The sequence below is a fragment of the Bos mutus genome, chromosome 29 (assembly GCF_027580195.1).
Source record: "Bos mutus isolate GX-2022 chromosome 29, NWIPB_WYAK_1.1, whole genome shotgun sequence".
In the NCBI taxonomy this organism is placed as follows: domain Eukaryota; kingdom Metazoa; phylum Chordata; class Mammalia; order Artiodactyla; family Bovidae; genus Bos; species Bos mutus.
Window position 1 is genome coordinate 5,768,036 of NC_091645.1, and position 21,381 is coordinate 5,789,416.

The following is a 21,381-nucleotide window of genomic DNA, read 5'->3' on the forward strand; positions in this document are numbered from 1 at the left end:
AATAATTAAATTTCTGTACATTCATATAATTGAATATGATGCAGCTGTTTGAAAGAAATAGGAGTTCCAAGTGTGAATCTCGACTCTGCTATTCACTTGCTTTAGAATCTTAGCCAAACCATCCTATCTCTCTGAGTCCTAGATATGTCAAGTGAAAATATGCATAAAATGATCTATCTTGCAGTTTTTTTTAATGATAGTTAAATGACATTTCATGTGAAATGCTAGCCTAGAACATAGTAAGCTGTGGTGAATTATAATCTTATCATTATCCCCATCTTCAAAATGAGCTAATCTCAAAAGATATTTATAATACATTATATAGAGAAGAATAAAATATATTGCATTGTGGATTTCATACTAATATTCCATTTAAATAAAGTCTCTGTGTTAGAGATTATATGCTTAGAGAATTATAGAAAAGCAGAACCAAGTTTCAGGATGTGATTAAATACTAGTTTTGAGATGATATTTTGCTGGGTTCTAGTCCCAGTCAATGGACATGAGTTTAGTAAGCTCCGGGAGTTGGTGATGGACAGGGAGGTCTGGTGCGCTGCAGTGCATGGGGTCGCAAAGAGTCAGACACAACTGAGCGGCTGAACTGAGTCCTAGTTCTGCTAAAAAGCATTATTCTTCATGAGTCTCAATTAAACTATATCATATAGAACTCTCCCTAGTTCTGTGTTGCTGTTTTTCTTCATATATCGAGAAGCCACGTGGAACACCAGAGGTTTCTCCTTCCTACTTCGGTTAGTCTGTACTTCTCTTTTTGGTGGTCTCTGTTGCCTGGACCCATTGGACAGGAGGATTTTCATGATCTGTTTTTTAATTTTCCATAGTGGGATGGGGGCACGTGTTTAAATCTCAGTCAAGTAGCTGACCAAAGCACCTGGTGGAGGCAGTTCCCTTTATTCCTTTGTTCAGCAGAATTTATTGAATATGCATTTTGTGTAAGGATTATATCAGGTGTTGTGTATGGCACAAATTTACTCTTTTAAGGGTTTGAAGTCTGTCTGAAGACAAAACTTGTGTATAAATAGTGATAGTGTTGTGGTTTAGTCACTCAGTTGTGTTCAACTCTTTGTGACCCCCTGGACTGTAGCCCACCAGGCTCCTCTGTCCATGGGATTCTCCAGGCAAGAATGCAGGACTAGGTAGCCATTCCATTCTCTAGGGGATCTTCCCAACCAGGGATCGAACCTGGGTCTCCTACATTGCAGGCAGATTCTTTCCCATCTGAGCCACTAGTTCAGTTCAGTTCAGTCACTCAGTCATGTCTGACTCTTTGCGACCTCATGAATCGCAGCACGCCAGGCCTCCCTGTTCATCACCAACTCCCAGAGTTTACTCAAACTCGTGTGCATCGAGTTGGTGATGCCATCCAACCATCTCATCCTCTGTTGTCCCCTTCTCCTCCTGCCCCCAATCCCTCCCAGCATCAGGGTCTTTTCCAATGAGTCAGCTCTTTGCATCAGGTGGCCAAAGTGTTAGAGTTTCAGCTTCAGCATCAGTCCTTCAAATGAACACCTAGGACTGATCTCCTTTAGGATGGACTGGTTGGATCTCCATGCAGTACAGGGGACTCTCAAGAGTCTTTTCCAAGACCACAGTTCAGAAGCATCAATTCTTCGGCGCTCAGCTTTCTTCATAGTCCAACTCTCACATCCATACATGACCACTAGAAAAACCATAGCCTTGACTAGATGGACTCTTTGTTGGCAGAGTAATGTCTCTGCTTTTGAATATGCTATCTAGGTTGGTCATAACTTTCCTTCCAAGGAGTAAGTGTCTTTTAATTTCACGGCTGCAATCACCATCTGCACTGATTTTGGAGCCCCCCAAAATAAAATCTGACACTGTTTCCACTGTTTCCCCATCTATTTCCCATGAAGTGATGGGACCAGATGCCATGATCTTCGTTTCCTGAATGTTGAGCTTTAAACCAACTTTTTAACTCTCCTCTTTCACTTTCATCAAGAGCTTTTTAGTTCTTCTTCACTTTCTTCCATAAGGGTAGTGTCATCTGCATATCTGAGGTTATTGATATTTCTCCCAGAAATCTTGATTCCAGTTTTTGCTTCTTCCAGCCCAGCGTTTCTCATGATGTACTCTGCATATAAGTTAAATAAGCAGGGTGACAATGTACAGCCTTGATGGACTCCTTTCCCTATTTGGAACCAGTCTGTTTTTCCATGTCCAGTTCTAACTGTTGCTTCCTGACCTGCATATACCTTTCTCAAGAGGCAGGTCAGGTGGTCTGGTATTCCCATCTCTTTCAGAATTCTCCACAGTTTATTGTGATTCAAGCCCATAAATAGCTATACTCTTAGCTGCTTAATAAATCATATGAAAAAGTATGGATGAAAATGCCTCTTAAATGGAGAGAATAGAGTATATCCTGCAAGGTGAGGGACCTGGGGAGATTTTATAAAGAGACTATTTAAAAATATTACTTCATTCTATCCACATTAATCTTTGAGGTAGTTACTGTTCTCATTCCAGTTAGGCTCAGAAAGACTAAGTGATCAAGAGCGCACAACCAGCCCATGGCAGTGCCAGGATTTAAACCCAGGTTTTCTTGACTCCAAGCCAATGCTCTTAAAAAACTCTGCCTTAAAAGCCATGAAACAAGAGCATATCAGGGCTAAGTTCCAGTGTGAACAGAACCACTGGGGCAAAGGGATATACACCCAGAAGAGAAAAAAATTTAACTTGACTAGCAGACACCCTGGGCTTCCCTCATAGCTCAGTTGGTAAAGAATCTACCTGCAATGCAGGATACCCTGGTTCAATTCCTGGATTGGGAAGATCCCCTGGAGAAGGGAAAGGCTACCCACTCCAATATTCTGGCCTGGAAAATTCCATGGACTGTGTAGCCCATGGGATCACAAAGAGTCGGACACAACTGAGTGACTTTCACTTTCAGCAGACACCCAAGTAGGGGGCAGTTTTAGGAGAGATCAGGGCACAAGGAAGACTGGGATAGCAATTTGGAAAGCAGATCGCTCAGTCCAACACTTAAAAAATACTACAAATAACGAGTAGTCTTGATAGCAGAAATTCAGAAAATTACAAAACAAAGGTAAAAAGCAAAGAAGAAATTAAAAATTATGCATATTCCCACCACCCAGTGGACATCTCATCATATCAGTTCAAACTGCAGGGAGATCAAACCAGTCAATCCTAAAGGAAATCAACCCTGAGTATTGATTGGAAGGACTGATGCTGAAGCTACAATACTTTGACCACCTGATGTGAGGAGCTGACTCTTTGGAAAAGACCCTGATGATGGGAAAGATTGGAGATAGGAGAAGAAGGGATCAATGTAGAATAAGATGGTTGGATTGTATCACTGACTCAATGGACATGAGTTTGGGCAAACTCTGGGAGATAGTAAAGGTCAGGGAAGCCTGGCATGCTGCAGTTCATGGGGTCACAAAGAGTTGGACACAACTTAGCGACCAAACAGCAACGTTTCCAGACCATGTGTGCGTACATCCACACTCATAATATTTCTTGTGAAAACACAGCCGTATCTGTTTTTTAATTTTTCTCAATATGTGTATAGTTCACTTTTCATCTCCCCTCCCCACCCTCCACACATACACTTTACAAGATAAGCTTTCTATTCAAATTTTTTTTTTCAGTCTCTTTTACTGGTTCCTCCTTGTCTCTGGGTCTTTCGGAGTTTAAACATTGAAATTCCTTGGGGGCTTAGTCTCAGAAGTAGTTTCCTTTCTCTAATTCCTAGGTCATTTCATCCAGTTTCGTGGTGTCCAAAAAAAAAAAAAAGTCATACCAATGCCCCTTCCATTTATATCTCCTATGAAGAGCTCTCTGTAGAATTTCAATCTCAGATGCTTATTAAATATCTCTTTTTAAATTTCTACCAAGTATTAAGGTGGTGCTGGTGGTAAAGAACCTGCCTGCTGGTTCAGGTAGATGAAAAGATGTGGGCTTGATCCCTAGGTGGATAAGATCCTTTGGAGGAGGAATTGGCAACTCACTCCAGTATTCTTGCCTGGAGATTCTCATGGACAGAGGAACCTGGCTGGCTAAAGTCCATGGGGTCACAAAGAGTCACATGCATTAAAAATTGATGTATTAAAAAACTGAGTTTTGGTTATCTCCCCCCAAGTCTTTTCTTCTACAGTTTTCTGTCAACATGACACTATCTTTTGTTTGACCAACCTGAAACCTTAGTGTCCTCACTGATTCTTCTCTTTCCTTCGTAGCCCCAGTCAGATCTGAAAGCAAACACTTCCACTCTATGGTCGAGATAGATTCAGAATCCTATCAGTTCTCAACCACCTATACTACCATCTCCCTAAGCTAAGCCGCTGTAATCTTTCCCACCTGAATTGCTGCAGCAGTTCCCCCAGTACTTCTTTGGTTCTGCCTCTGTGCCCATATTCTTGTTGAAGAGTTGGTCATCTGTGTCCCTCCTCTGTTAAAAACTCCTTGAACAATTGGTCCTTGTCTGTCCCTCCTCTGCTGAAAATTCTTCCAGAAAGTCACTCTCACAGTTTTAAAGCCGAAGTCTTTTAAAGTCCAAAAAGGCTTTGGTCATCACTCTCGCTCTCAGACATGCCTTCTTCCTCTCTCCCCAGTTTTACTTCACTTCAGTCACCCTGGCCTTCTTGCTGTCTCTCAGCACACTAAGTATAAACCTGCCTTAGGGACTTAGCCTTTTTTTTTTTTTTTAACCTGAAATTTTTGTTCCCTCGATATTTGCATGACTCATTTTCTTTCACAAATTTTGCAATTTAAACTTCTTTGGCTTAGAAATTTTTGTTTTTCCTATGTCTTGACCCTTTCTGCCTTCCTTCCCTGCATTACTGTTTCTCTGTAATCTTCATTACTGTGTACTATTTTACCTCCTTACCTTGTTTGACAAACCACCTTGGGTTACAGGATCCAGTGAGGGTGTGAATTTGTGTCTTCTTTGTCTACGATTGAATCCTCCGCAACTAGAAGAGTGCTTATTACAGAACAGTTACTTAATAGAGACTTACTAGACAAATGAGTGATGCTGTCAGAGTTAGGATATATTCTACTGATCTATTTGGAATTTATGCTCTATTAATTTCTTGTAGTTTGGAAGCACATGGGATGACTTGTTGCCTAATAATATACTGAGTCATAGCACAGTTCTGTCAAATTTCTAAGTCATAATTTATTTCAAACTATATTGCATGGGCCAAAAAGTTTGTTTGGATTTTTCCATAAGATGTAACAGAAGAACCTGAACAAACTTTTTGCCAACCCAATACTTTCCAGGTATCTGAGGTTCATAGCTAGTGTCAGTAACATACAGTCCCTGTGTGTAGTCAAGGCAGATGATGAAGCAATCATTGATTTATCATCTGGCAGGTCACAGTCTAGTGGCCGATGCCAGGGCAATAAAAATACATTTGAGCTAGATAGCCATACACTTCTGTACCTTCTTCTGTGTGCTGATTCATCACTCTCTAGTTTTTAAGCAAACTCCTGTTAGATTCTATGTCCCTTGGAAGTTCAAACTATGCTGGGTGGCCCCTCTCATTTTTCATGGACTTTGGAAATGACCTATTTTGAAAGAAAGGTAAGTAATGTGACCAGGGATGATACAGAGAGTATGTTATAGAGTTATTAGGTGTAGACATGAATTCTAGCTCCACAACTCTTTAAGTGATTGGCTTGTTTTTAAGTTCCAAAACCCATTATGTCATTAGGAAAATAGAGATAATAAAATAATACCTACATCTCTGGGTTGTTATAAGGATTTTTCATATACACATAACACATATAAAGGCATACCCACATACAGACCTAGATATACAGTGGACATAGTATATAATCTGTGGGAATGAGAAAAAGAGAGCCTTGCATGTGTCTGTTCTTATAAAGTGCTCAGGAAACTCTCTTGTCTTTCTGACATCATATGTTCTTACTTTTTCTGCTTCCTTCCTGAGCTGCCTGCTTTACCACAGCCTTGCCTCTTTGGGGACTTCCTTTTCAGCCACACTTTTTCTTTATTTATACTTGGTCTTCCCTGGTGGCTCAGACACTAAAGCATCTGCTTACAATGAGGGAGACCCGGGTTCGATCCCTGGGTTGGGAAGATCCCCTGGAGAAGAAAATGGCAGCCCACTCCAGTACTCTTACCTGGAAAACCCCATGGACGGAGGAGCCTGGTAGGGTACAGTCCATGGGGTCGCAAAAAGTTGGATATGACTGAGCGACTTCACTTTCACTTTCATACTTGCTCTTCAGGTAATATTACTCATTCCAAAAGATTTATATATTGGTGACCCTCAATTTATATCTATAACCCAAAATGCTTCTCTCGGTCCAGCCTTACAAATCTACTTTCTTCTTCGACAGCTATACCTGGATGCTTCCAAAGCATCTCAAATTTAACATGTTCAGAAGAAAAATCACTGTTTTCCTTTGCTTTCATTTGTTTCTGTTCCAGTCGATCCTATCTCTATTAAATAGTATCCCAAATATGCCAGTTTTATAGACTCAAAACCCAGGAGTAGACCCTAATTCCCCTCTACCTTACCCAGATCCAATCCATCAGCAAGTCCAGTTGATTCTACTGGCAAAAGATATCTGATTGTGTCCACTTCTCTCCGTATCCTTGTCACCAGTCACAGCCAAGTCATTATCATCTCTCACCTAGGGTATCATGTCTCCTTATCAAGTCCACTGTCCAGAACAACGACAGTCTTTTCTAAGGCTTTATGTGCCTGTCATTTGTTTACACCTCTTCAATGGCTTTCGGTTGCACTTACGCTCCAAATTCCTTTGATGAGCTTACCAGACCCTACATGGTCTGGCCCTTTCTTATCTTTCCAATCTCATCTTGTACCACAGTTGCACTCACCCTTTATGTTCTAACCACACTTTTCACATGACTGACTTAGTTTCTTTCTTCATTTTATTGTTTGCATTCATCAGGTTCCAGCTAAAGTCAGGTTTTTAGTGTATTCATCTGTAATCTCCATGAGTGTGGTAAGCATGTACACCCTGTTCTCTCTTGAATATTTGATTCCCAGGAGAGAGTCATAGCATGGGACATAAATATATGTTCAATAAGTTAATGAATAAATGCCTGGTGTATGATGAGTGCTCAATGAAAGATAATAAGGGTAATCATCAGTGTACTTCACTGCACTTGTTACATTAGTCTCTCCCACTCCATAGTTAATAGATATTCATTGAATGAGTTAAATAATTTAGCCTATCATGAGAAGATTATATATATATGTATATATATATATACACATATACACACACATATATATATTCTCAGTACATGGGGCTTGCTGGAAACAACTAATAAATACATGAAACTGGTATTTAAAATTCATTAGTTTGATGTGCTGCTTCTAGCCTCACATCACTTTGATGTTCTTACATAATAAAAATGAGCCTTGTTTGCTTACTAGATTTTCTCGCTAACACTCTGGATTTAATGAGAGATTGTTTGCTTTTACTTCAGATTTTTTCTGTCTGCAGTAGAATTCACATGATCATGAGAATAAGCATTGGTCTCCAAGTCTTTGCTAAGCAAAGTGAAGGGAAAGCTTGAGAATATTCAGATAATTTCCCAGTGACAAAACATCTTTGCTTCCTTCCCCCCTTGCTTACAGTGCCAATTTCCATACAGAAGCTGATTTTTCCTTTAAATATTGCTAAAAATCTGGTTGTTCTGGAACATCTAGCTATTTTGATGACAGGTTTGTGTGTGTGTGTGTATGTGTGTTTGGCAATATATAGAGGAAGCCTTTTTCTGTTGCCATAGGAGCCAGTGGAAGGAAATGGTGAAAATGAAGGTGAGAGTGATTAGAAATGTGATTCAGGTTATATTCATTTTGTGTCTGGACTAGAATTTTTGCGGATCTGATGAGTTTTGAAAACCATTAGTATTCTTGAAGAAGCATCATAATTACATAAATTCCTGAAGCAACATCACCTGTCTTTGAAAGAGACAGATTAGGGAATTAGTCACTTTAAAACAATTTGACATCCTTGGCTGGAGGAGTGGATATCTTAAAAAATAAGTCTTTTGAACAACCCTTTAAATAAACCAAATCACCAATCTGTCCATTGTTTTTCTTTCTTTCTTTTTTTTTTTTTTTTACAAATCATGCTAGAATTTGCTGTAGGCAACCTGGGGCAATTTTTTTTCTTATTCCCAGGAGTTTAAACTGAATTAGATGACTGTATTCATAGCTGTCTTAAGTTTCTACTTGGAAGTGTAGTTCTACATACTCATCTTTCCAGCCCTTTGAGTCTTCATGATGTGGAAATTTTTCCTGAATCAGGAGTAAAGGACTGATTACTGTCAATTTTATTACAGGACTTTGTAATTACTTTGAAGACTCTGGAGAATTAAGTGGGTTGCCAGAGAATTTTCTGTCCTCACCACCTAGCCACCAAATGCCCTTGGAAATTTAATAACAAAAAAAAATCATCTCTTTATATAGCCCCTTTTCAACATACAAAACATTTGCATAGCTGATATCTTATATTAATTCCCATAAGGGCAGCCTAGCACATGTTATCCCCATTTTTCAGATGACAAAATTCTGGTGCTGAGAGGTTAAAACAATTTAGTAACAGTTCTTAGTAGCATAACTGGAATTTGAATATTATTTTCTGCAAAAGTTGGTACACATTTCACTATGCCTATGTACTTGGGGTTGCTTTACTTTATAAATCTTCCATACCTCTTCCTTCTATCCTATAGTTCATTTAATGTGCAAATATCAATCTGGCCTCATTTGTTATTTTCTGTATTATATGGAAACTAAACAATACTTGTTGGGAAGATCATTCAACTTGCTTTATATTGCATTTGAAAGGGAAGATGTAGGCTTTTTTTGAAGTAACTTTTTTTTAATTGCATACTCAATACATGTCCAATGCTGGAAATTTGGAAGGAAACAAAGAACGTTTTAGAAAAAGAAGCAAAAAAACCCATTATTTTTATTGGATATCACTAGTGTTTAACATTTTGGGATTTTTTTTTTTTTTAAGATTTTTGTTCATGACATGCTTCTTATTTTAGGATACTTTCCCTCACCTCTGTGTGATAATATAGGTTGACCTCCCACACATAATTTTTGGTTTTGTGTACTCCATATAGGGCTTCTCTGGTGGCTCAGATGGTAAAGAACTTGCTTGTAATGCAGGTGACCCAGGTTTGATCCCTGTGTTGAGCAGATCCCCTGGAGAAGGAAAATGGCAACCCACTCCAGTATTCTTGCTTGGAGAATTCCATGGACACAGGAGCCTGGGGGCTACAGTCCATGGAGTCTCAGAGAGTTGAACACAACTGAGCAACTTATTCCATACGAACAAATAAAGAAATTAACCTAAGCAAAGTAGGGTCAAGATGCTTAGCAAGCTGCTTTTATTGAATCACAAAATAACAAAGGAGACAAGAAAAAGATTTGGGGATTCTTTTTTTCAAGTTACATCATAAGCACTCTCTTTCTCTGCTACCATAAACAGAAGTTCCCAAACTGCTTATACTTCTGTTGTTAAATCCCCTTTCTGTTTACTGTTCCAGGTGTTGAAGATGATGATCACATGGATGCATTTAACCACATGGTCCCTGGAGACATGATGGTCCTTTAGCGAGCGCATCTAAAGTACTGGCTGACTTTTTGGGTTGCCACTCACCATTGGACATCGTTGGATTCCATATGTCAGAACCCTCCTAAATTTTCCCCACCATGCTGTCTTTATTAGCTTGAACTCCTTCCCTAAAATGGTCCTTCTGTTGATCCTGTCAGTCCTGCTTTTGAAAGAAAATGTCCGTGGGAGCGCACAGTCCAGCGAGCGGAGGGTGGTGGCGCACATGCCGGGCGACATCATCATCGGGGCTCTGTTTTCGGTCCACCACCAGCCCACGGTGGACAAGGTTCACGAGCGCAAGTGCGGGGCGGTGCGGGAGCAGTACGGCATCCAGCGGGTGGAGGCCATGCTGCACACGCTGGAGAGGATCAACTCGGACCCCACGCTCCTGCCCAACATCACGCTGGGCTGCGAGATCCGGGACTCCTGCTGGCACTCGGCCGTGGCCCTGGAGCAGAGCATTGAGTTCATAAGGGACTCGCTCATTTCTTCGGAGGAAGAGGAAGGCCTGGTGCGCTGCGTGGATGGCTCTTCATCGTCCTTCCGCTCCAAGAAGCCCATTGTGGGGGTCATCGGGCCGGGCTCCAGTTCGGTGGCCATTCAGGTCCAGAACCTGCTCCAGCTTTTCAACATACCTCAAATCGCCTACTCGGCCACAAGCATGGATCTGAGCGACAAAACTCTGTTCAAGTACTTCATGAGGGTCGTGCCTTCCGATGCCCAGCAGGCACGCGCCATGGTGGACATCGTGAAGAGGTACAATTGGACCTACGTGTCGGCCGTGCACACAGAAGGTGAGTCTTTACCACTCTGAGTATGTCTCGTGCCCTCTAGCCTCCCAGTTAGCATTTCAAGGTTTGAGGGCTAAAATTGTCCTCATCATTTGAGATTCTTTGAGTGTCTCAGTTATACCAGTTATATAAGAAGGGACAGGATAGAGGATGTCTAGAGCAATACAGATTTAAGCTAAGGCGACTGGATACCTGGCCATCATTTGGCAAAATGTATGCTTTATGTTTGTTTGTTTTGGCTTACTATTATATTATTTGTACCTCTTCTATAATGATGCTAGGGACTTTTAAGTTCCAGATCTTCACTGAACTCCTGACATTTTCAACAGTTGCTCTGAGTGCCCTCTGAGAGGCTCTGTGTTAAAGGGAGTTACCCTTAAGTACACATCAGGCCTCAAGGCAGCCAGATCTGGCCCAGGTATGTTGTAAGAGGAAATGACCAAACAGTTTACTCTAACAACTATCTTTCAGTAGTGTGTCTGGTTAAATCTGAAATGGAGATGTGTTAGTTCTATCCTTGTATGAGACATTCTCTGGAAGTGTAAGTTTTAATAATTTAATGTTAGTTGGTTTTGAAATTTATTGCTGCTTTATGCTGAAAGCATTGTGAGGGAGGAAAACATGACTGAGGTCTTATACCAGATAATATTAGCCTTATTTATTGTTGATAGTGCTTTTAAAGTTCTTTTGTATAATTTGTTAATTCTCAACCAAGACTGTTTGAACGATAGGTTTGATTGGACCTACAGAGGTTAAGACACGCAAATCGTGAGGTTTGCTCATCATGCAACACTCTTTCTAAGAAAGCATGCTGCCTGTGCTTAAACACTGTGGTATACCAAAGAAGATGAACAATACTTTGTTAGGATTAGCTGAGATTCTAAAATTCTGCAATAACACTGTCTGTACGTTCCAAATAATCTAGTCTTGTAAACTGTGAGATTAAGTTATTAGGAAATTAATGAAATGGCCAGAATAAGACTACTTCATAGGTTGGGAGCCAATCACCAGTTAGATTTAGCAAACCTTTCATTCAATGTCAAGTAGCGTAATATGGATTGCACTGTGTGGCCACTCAATAATATTCAGAGTTGCACAAACATAAAATAATAAGCCTCTACACTGGATTAAGACTTCTATGCCTTTGGAAATTTTCATACATAATTTTATGGATTATTTACATAGATGTTGATGTATAGAAGTTTTGTGCAATGGATAGGTGATTGGACTAGGAGACCTTTGAAATTTTTTTTCCATAATGCTGGGATTTTTCTTACAAAAACACTAATTTATTTGATTCTCACAACAAGCAGTGATACAGACAATCCACATATTTTGTTTCTATTTTAAAATACAAATGTTTCAAGAATTTAAATAATTCATCCAGTAAATACATGATAGCAACTTGAGAGGCAGAAGTGGGGCTTATAGCTACAAATTTCTAACTCAGTACCCTGTTAGAATTTAGTAGACTCCAATAGAAATACACCCAGAGGATATATTTATGCTGCTGCTGCTAAGTCGCTTCAGTCGTGTCCGACTCTGTGCGACCCCATAGACAGCAGCCCACCAGGCTCCCCCATCCCTGGGATTCTCCAGGCAAGAACACTGGAGTGGGTTGCCATTTCCTTCTCCAATGCATGAAAGTGAAAAGTGAAAGTGAAGTCGCACAGTCGTGTCTGACTCTTTGCGACCCCATGGACTGCAGCCTACTAGGCTCCTCCATCCATGGGATTTTCCAGGCAAGAGTACTGGAGTGGGGTGCCATTGCAGCACATATTTATTAAGTTCTAATATGCAAATAATATACTAATATTCTGTGAAGGATGGCAGTATGTTTCATGCATTATCACCCTCAGTGGGTATGCAATCTGGCAAAGGAGGTGGAGCATGCATTAATACTTGCATAACCATAAATCAAGATGACCAGAGTTACAAATGTTTCTAAAGTAGATTGAAGTAGAAAAAATATAACATCCTGCTCCATGATGATGGAGGCCAGGGTGGAAATCTTAGAGAAGAAAATGAATTTGATAGTGAAATTTTAACTGGATGAATACTGACAATTGGTGAAAATTAAAAAGGCATGGGTTTTCAATAAATAAAAGATGAGACAGTATCTTCCGTCTAGCTTCAGAAGAGTTGGTCGGTCTGTAAGAGATACTAATCCAAGATTGTATTCAAACAGAAACTAGTCATCGTTGATTCTTACTAATTTAAACTTTTTTTTTTTTTAACCTAAGTGTACACCAGTAGTGAATTATATAATACATTATGATATGTCCACATAATACACTATTACATGGCTATTAAAATAAATGAGGCACTTTATAGATAATTAGATCATAATGATCTCCACAATCATTTTAAATGAAAAAAGCACAGCATAGTTGTATGTAAATGGTGTGTTATTTGTATAAAATTGAGTTTGTAAAAGCCATTTGATTCAACTTTCATAGAATTGTTCTCAAGAGAAGAGCAAAACTGATAACAGTTTTTCCTTCTGAGGAGGGATTCTAAGGAGTTAAGGAATAGAGTGGAAGGGAAGACTTTCTTTTCTTATGTAACATCTATATGCAAACATTTGAAGTTGTGTGTTACAAGCATAGGCTACCTATTGCGACTTAATAATTAACAGAAAATATTCTCTTTGTGGGCAAAAAAAGGAATAAAATCTTGATTGCCAAATTTAGGCAAATTTAATTATTTTTTAAAAAATAGGCCAATAGAAATTTTGTTGACAAATTTGGACAGAATATTTGGAAGATACCACTGGGATACAAACATTAAAAATCGGAAGAAATGCTCTTTGGTTTGTTGTTTTATGTGGTTAATCAAGAGGTATTTATATTGCTTGGCTCCTCAGCAAGTAAGTGGCTAGTGAAGTTACATGGTGTTCTGTCTTAAAATGTATTAGCATAGGGGCAGTGTGGTAGGAAGTTTTATAAAGTAAACCTTACCTCCAGGGTCAGAAAAGTGCTTGAGTATAACAAAATACAACTCTGTTGGGTACCCTGGAAGTCCTCAAAGGGATGCCTGCCTTTCTGTTGCCTGGCCCTTCAGGAAGCCCCTGGAGGATTTTCATGAAATGACAACACCACGTCTTACTTGAGCCTTTTTCTTGGCTGGTTTAGGGCAGTTCTCTCTAGCAGTAGGTCACCCTATTCCAGTATCTCAAACTTAACCCCATGTCCGAATAATTATCTCTTTCACTCAGTAGATACTCCTCCTCCTTGAAGAGAATGGAAATTTCCAAATGCTTTTATACACAAGACATTGAGGTCTGTAAGCAGATGTCTTATTTTCAAAAACATCTTTTGTCCCCCCCATGTTGCCTGTTCACTTTATGCTTAAATGTGGCAGTACTTTGTCACTCAGTCCTCTTGGTGGCTGTCTCAAGATCTTCCTTGGAGAATGCATGTGCTATCGCTGAATTTCAGAGGAGAGCACAAGGAGACTTGGATTTCAGCTCCAAGGTTAATCTCCTACACTTGCATTTCTTTGATTTATGGTTTTTGTAGGTTGTGCTAAGTTGCTTCAGTCATGTCCGACTCTGCGACCCCATGGACCGTAACCCGTCAGGCTCCCCTGTCCGTGGGATTCTCCAGGCAAGCCTACTGGAGTGGGTTGCCATTTCCTTCTCCATTTGTAGATTACAGGACTGTGAATTTACTGTGGCTTGTTATATTATGCAGAAATACTGACTAGGCCTTGAAGGCAAAGATATTAAATGCATGAAAAAAAAAAAAAGAAAAAATATTTTTAAAGACAGAGCACTCTAGCACTTCAGCTGTATGGAGGAAAGGAATGTGCAATGACTAAGAAGAAGAAAATTGTATTCCTTGTAAAGGAGTCAGTCCAATAGCCACTGTCTGTGCTCTAAGAAAGTTTAAAGGGCCCTTTGCTGCCATACATTTGGAAACCTTGGTACATGTGTCCATTGACAGAGTGAGTGGGGCTTGCCTGTGGAGAAGTGTGGCAGGTCAATTGCTTTGGCTCTGATGACTTCCACTAATGACTTCTTCGCTGTACAACTTGATAGTTCCCTTCCACTCTCACTTGCTTTGGTCAATAGAACTTGGTGGAAATGAGTCCTTTCTTCGTAGTCTGCCTGTCTTAGAACCCTGTCTTCAGCATGTAAAGGACGAGAGCTGCTCAGTTGTCCAGATGAGGCCACCTTAGATCATTTGACCTCAGCTTTGTGAGAGCACTCAGTCAACACTCACACAGTTGCTGTCCTGACCCACAGTCAGTTTCAGTCACCTAGTAGATCCTAATCAAAACTATAAACATTAGCTGCTGCTACTGCTCCTGCTGCTAAGTCACTTCAGTCGTGTCCGACTCTGTGCGACCCCATAGACGGCAGCCCACCAGGCTCCCCCATCCCTGGGATTCTCTAGGCAAGAACACTGGAGTGGGTTGCCATTTCCTTCTCCAATGCATGAAAGTGAAAAGTGAAAGTGAAGTTGTTTAGTCGTGTCCAACTCTTTGCGACCCCGTGGACTGCAGCCTACCAGGCTCCTACACCCTTGGGATTTTCCAGGCAAGATACTGGAGTGGGTTGCCATTGCCTTCTCTGAAACATTACCTATGTAACCACAAATTCTTTATTTGTTGTTCAGTCGCTGAATCATGTCCAACTCTTTGAGACCCTATGAACTGTAGCATGCCAGGCTTCCCTGTCCTTCACTATCTTCTGGAGCTTGCTCAAATTCATGTCCATTAAGCTGGTGATGCTATCTAATCATCTTTTCCTCTGTTGTCCCCTTATCCTCTTGCCCTCAGTCTTTCCTAGCATCAGAGTCTTTTCAAATGAGTCCGTTCTTTGCATCAGGTGACCAAAGTATAGGAGCTTTAGCATCAGTCCTTCCAATGAATATTCAGGGTTGATTTCCTTTAGGATTGACTGGTTGGATCTCCTTGCAGTTGAAGGGAATTTTAAGAATCTTCTCCAACACCACAGTTTGAAAGCATCAATTTTTCAGCTCTTAGCATTCTTTATAGTCCAACTTTCACATCTGTAAATGACCGCTGGAAAAAACATAGCTTTGACTATACAAACCTTTTCAACAAAGTGATATTTCTGCTTTTAAATATGCTGTCTAGGTTTGTCATAACTTTTCTTTCAAGGAGCAAACTTCTTTTAATTTTTGTAGCTGCAGTCACCATCCACAGTGATTTTTGGAGCCCAAGAAAATAATGTCTGTCACTGTTTCCTCTTTCCCCTCCATCTATTTGCCATGAAGTGATGGGCCCAGATGTCATGATCTTGGCTTTTTGAGTGTTGAGTTTTAAGCCAGGTGTTTCACTCTCCTCTTTCACCTTCATCAAGAGTCTCTTTAGTTCCTCTTCACTTTCTGCTATTAGGGTGCTATCATCTGCATATCTGAGATTATTGATATTTCTCCCAGCAATCTTAATTCCAGTTTGTGAGTCATCCAGCCTGGTATTTCACATGATGTACTCTGTATATAAGTTAAATTATTGTATAATAATAGATGCCTTCAAGATGGTTTCCAGGATAAGTATTTTCATTCCAGTAACTTTAAACTTGAACCCTACTGCCAAATAGGATACTATTATAATGTTTAAACTTCAAAATTAAAACAAAAATACATATATTAATATGCATTAATATTCTCAAGCTTTCAGTGAAATAAATGCCATGGGCAAGAAAGAATATTTAAATGCCTCACCCATACCTCTGGTTCAAAGCTAGAGATTTGATATTTTCCTTAAAGTACAAATGCTTTAAATAATCAGACGCTTGCATATATTCCATTATTATATGCTTCCCTTTGATATAGCTCAGTTTCATTGAGAAAAGTAATTATAAATTGGCTTTTATGCACAAAACATGTATATTGTACTCTATGGTTGACTTACAGCGTTTTCAAACTGCCCAGTTTTGCTGACTTTAGTTGAAACTCTACTGTACATTAGCACCCCCTGTCAGAGTGCCTAGCATATAGTAGATGCTCAAAGACTGCTTGGTGAATGAATGTATTTGTATTAAAATAGTATCCACCACACTATTAATGAACATATAGCATGTGGACAAATAGCAGGCACTTGTAAGTTTTCACAGTTTCGATCTCTATAAAAGTGAGGTGACAAAATGCCTCCCCTTGATTAATTGTAAAATCCTGTTCACACCCAACTCCGCTTTTTGTTTATGCTGATTCTTGAATTAGTTACTTCCACCTAATGATAAAGGGATGCTAATTTGTTTTAGCCAAACAAAACAAAAGGAAACATCTGAGTGATGCTCCAGGGGAAACAATGTACCAGTAAGTTGAAATGGTAATGTGACATCCTTTTGGCATTGTCTTCAGGCTAACTTTCAGGTGATGATACGGTTCTTCCAACAATTATTTAAAAATTTGATAACAATCAAGCTTTGGTTGAAAGACCTTCAATGTGATTCATAGACTGTGTTTAGAAACTTCTGGAAAGTGGAAACAATCACCATCACATCTTTTCTACTGCTCGAACTGGGAAGGGTTAATTTTGACTCCACATTCCATCTGTTTCTGTGACTTTAATCCTGTGTTTTGCTGCTTTTGTTATTGCAGCATACATGATGCCCTGCCTCAGGGAGTCCTGCCCCCTCCCTGACCCTTAACCTGAAGTACGTTTGTTTAGCTCACTGCCCACCTGTGAAGGACTGTGACTTTGTTAAGTTCCTTGTGTGAGGATGGAGGCCCTCATCTGCCGCTTGCTGACGTGGCAGCGACCTTCACTTTGTGGGGCCAGAAGCATGGACAGCTGTGGCTTCCCTGTTGATTGATGTGGCAGGAGATATTCCATTTCATAGTGCCTGTGAAATGGTGGTGAGGATGTGAAACTAGCACATCTGCCTGCCTGAGGCTTGCCATTCTAGGAGATACACACAAGAAAAGATCTTTTTACTTTGTTTCCTCACTTCCACCATTTCTGATCCATAATGAACCTGACATCGAGGCCCCAACAAGTGGTTATTTTGAGAAGTTAGTCTGCCGTCTTCTCGGTTATCCGGCTTTGTGAATAAAGTCATACTCCTTGCTGCAACATCTTGTCCCTTGGATTTATTGGGCTATCACATGGCAAGCAGGGTGAGCTTGGACTTGGTGACACTAACTGTGACTCTATGAAGACAACAATTTAGTTTGGAAAGATGAGAAACGTCAGCATGGGTCCTACTGAGTACTTTTTAAGGGGGTTTCATTTTGCTTCTTTCAGGAGTTGTATAGTGTTGAGAGTTGAGATCAATCTTCAGATAGTCATGATGTTAATTCAGACAGAAACACTATTGTTAATTTTATACAATGTTTAACATTGGAAGCATCTTAGGCAAGCATTTAATAACCCCTTTATCTTACATTTGAGGAAACAAACAGTAAGGATAAATAATTTGGCCTTATTTTACATGATCATTCACTGGTGGCTCAGATGGTAAAGCATCTGCCTACAATGCAGGAGACCTGGGTTCGATCCCTGGGTGGGGAAGATCCTCTGGAGAAGGAAATGGCAACCCACTCCAGTACTCTTTCCTGGAAAATCCCATGGGAGGAGCCTGGTAGACTACAGTCCATGGGGTCTCAAAGAGTTGTACATGACTGAGCGACTTTACTTCTACATGATCATTAACAAAGTTGAGTCTCACAACTCAAGATTCCTGTACAAAATTTTGTTTTCACATTCAATGTAAGAATTATGTCTCTAAGAGGTAGAGGGTAAGTTCTTGTTAAGTCCTGTGTACAAGACTGGAATAAATAACCTCACGGATGGGCTCTGGAGAAATGAACTTAAACCTCAGGTGGGTGATGAGGAAGTTGGATTATTTGTCCTTTTTGACAACTCCCTTTCTTGACAACCAAATGTTTAATTGAGATTCTGTTATTCTATGAGTTAAAGCATGGTCATTTATACTATATTGTGTCATTAATTTTCTAGTTGATTCATTTATCCCATCAGATAGTCTGATAAAATTACTTTTTTTTTTTTTTTTTTAGGTTAGAGAATAGATATGGAAAGAGAAAGTGATTTTTCCCATAATACTCCAGCTACTTAGTGACAGAGCAAGGATTTGGACCCAAGGCCAACTCTTTGGTATCTCAGATAGTAAAGAATCTGCCTGCAATGCAGGAGGTCTGGGTTTGATCCCTGGGTTGGAAAGATCCCCTGGAGAAGGGAAAGGCTACCCACTCCAGTATTCTGGCCTGGAGGATTCCATGGACAGAAGAGTCTGGTGAGCTACTGTCCATGGTGCTGCAGAGTCAGACACAACTGAGTGACTTAACACACAACTCTTTTTAATTAAGCCCAGACTCCCTCCCTGTATACTGGGATAGGTGTTGCTTCAAGGAAAAGTAGAATACACATCTATGAGTCTCTTCCCTTCATAGGAAACAAGACACTGTTCATCCTTCTTTTGAGAAAATCTTTTGAGCATATTTCCTGTGTCTTTGTATCTGACTTTGAAAGCAGCACCTTTCCTTGTTCCCATGGAAGGATTTAATTATAGTAAAAAGAAAATGAATTAAGAAGGAGGCATGTGGCAACAAGTTGCCCTCATAGAGGACCTTTGTGTGCGTCTGATGATAAGTACAGACTGTACCTGGTTGTTTCTATTCTCATCTCCATTGCAGATGCCCCAGCCCGTCCTTCAGATGCCAATTATGGGAGGAAGCCTTATGGTACAATTTTTTTCAGCACAGGAAGACATATTGTTAAATGTTGTAGCCTTATGTATTAAAAACTTCTTTGGAATTCATCAGAACTAGGAGTTATAAAACCTCATCTTGGCACATTTGCAAATACTCCAGAGAGACTTCTCAATTTAACCAAATGTTGAATTGAGGATGTATTTTGGCAAGAGATGTAATAGTCAGATGTGTTCATCTTAGGGGACTTTGAAACCAGAGATCATGCCCCAGTGATGCTTTTTATGCATCATTTTTCACATATTCAGAAAGGGTTTTTTAAAAGAGAAAAATATCTAGTCAGTGGTTTTTTTTTTCCAAAAAAAAAAAAAAACATCATGGGCATGAATTCATTGTAAAACCAACTTAGTTGCTTGTGACCAGCAGTTAGTATAGAGTAGAATATAAATATCAATATATTACATGATAGAGTAGATACTGCTTTGTAAATTTTTATCTTTAGATGCATATAGCCATATGTGTATATGGTTACCATTTACAGTGTTTTCCTTACTGTGTCTTACTGCTAAAAAAAAAAAAATAAGCTTACAAGCAACTAATTCTGCTTTTCTCTTTTAGAGAAATGCAATTCACATACAGATGTTTATTCTTCTGTGACAATGTCATTTCAAATTTAAGGTGTCTTTAGAGTGTGAAGATCATTTACCATTACTAAAAAAAAATGTTTGATAAAACATGAGAGAGCGCTTTTAGAAATAAAAGTTGTTCAATGAAATAGGCAAGCTGCAGTGGAGTCATAACCTTAAATCCAGTGTGTTGCAAAGACATCTCAAGAATTTACATTTCTTGACCTTTTAGATCACTCTAAGTAGTAGTATGAACACAGGCAGGTTTGAATGAAAATCCTGATTAATATTCTTGCTAGTTGGATGGATTTTGGACAAGTAAGTTATTTAGTTTCCTCATTATTAAACTGAGATGATAATTCCTGCCCCATAAGACTGTTTTGAAAAGTAAGCATAAAGCAGTTAATGTTTGGCACAAAGCAAGTGCTCAATAAGTGCGTTCTAAATTTGCCTGCCAGGGACTTGCCTTGCCTTACCTTGGGCATGAAGACAAATGCATCGATAATGTTTCAGTTTGGCTTTGGTTGGTTAAAATTGATTATTGGATGAGATGGAAAGTTAGCCAGGAAAGTGAACAGTAAATACAGTGAGTTTTAGATTCTTCCTGATTTTCCTTTTGGAAGTTGGGTCTGTAATCACGTATTGTGACATAGGGTTCTTAGTGCTTTGGAACAATTGTAACTGGATCCCACAACCTCTCCTCCAGTAGCTGAGATGCATTGTGGTGTGGTATAATGAACAAGGTCTGAGGAGTCCTCGCTAGACTGCTTACACCATTATCTCCAGTGTGTGAGGGTGCAGGTAGGGGGGCCAGGAGGGAATCAGGTTATATAAACACGAGATTATAGGTGGAAAGTTGATGCTGTATTGTAAGCACTTCTGAATTGTCACTTTTATAAAGAACATGAATATCTTTTGTAGTAAAAAAAAGCACAATGGTTCCATAACTTCTTTATAAATTTCAAATTAGACTTGCTCCATCACCTTCACTCGTCAGTAACTGCAACTTTGTTAATGAAAGCTAAGCTGTAGCACATTGAGGCATGCCATGGGCTTGAGTTTAAAGCTGAAAGGATATAACATGGACTTCAGGAAATAAAACAGACTATATCTAAAAATAAATAATAACATTAAGTTATAATATATTAATATAAGTTAATATTAATTATATCATAATTAATATAAATATATAATATAATGTAAATATACTATAAATATTAGTCAATATAAATTATAATAATAAAATTAAATAAATTAATAATAAATATTTAATAATAATAAATGGACTATATTTAATAGCTATTCTAGTTTATAAACAAAACAGATGCTGTCTTACACATCATTAAAGCTCAGCTATAACAATGACAGTAATAACTTATTTATCAATTATTTAATGTGTTATCACAAATTACCTGTTTTTTTATAATCTGTGAAGTGGTATCAAAATACAAATGTTTATGCTATTATTAGTATATTATTACTAATATTGTTTGAAAGTCAATCTTACCCATAGCTACAATGAGAAGTAGATAGCAAATAAGCAAAGCAAAAAGAGTGTGTCTATGCTCCTTTTCTCAAGGACTCTAAAAACAAAAAAATTTGTATCTTTGACAATTCTTTCATCATATTTCTTTTTTTGTTGATTGTGTAACATTTTTTAGAAGTTTTATATCAGCTTTTCACCAG

General features: G+C 39.1%; 1 protein-coding gene across 1 annotated transcript in view; it reads left to right on the forward strand.

Annotated features, from left to right (window-relative positions):
- The window catches only part of GRM5 (glutamate metabotropic receptor 5), a 643,551-nt gene that overhangs the window by 11,848 nt on the left and 610,322 nt on the right, over window positions 1-21,381 (forward strand). Inside the window, exon 2 of the mRNA XM_070365141.1 lies at window positions 9,566-10,427. Coding sequence (XP_070221242.1) covers window positions 9,767-10,427 — 661 coding nt within the window. The 5' untranslated portion in view covers window positions 9,566-9,766. The remainder of the gene's footprint in view (window positions 1-9,565; window positions 10,428-21,381) is intronic.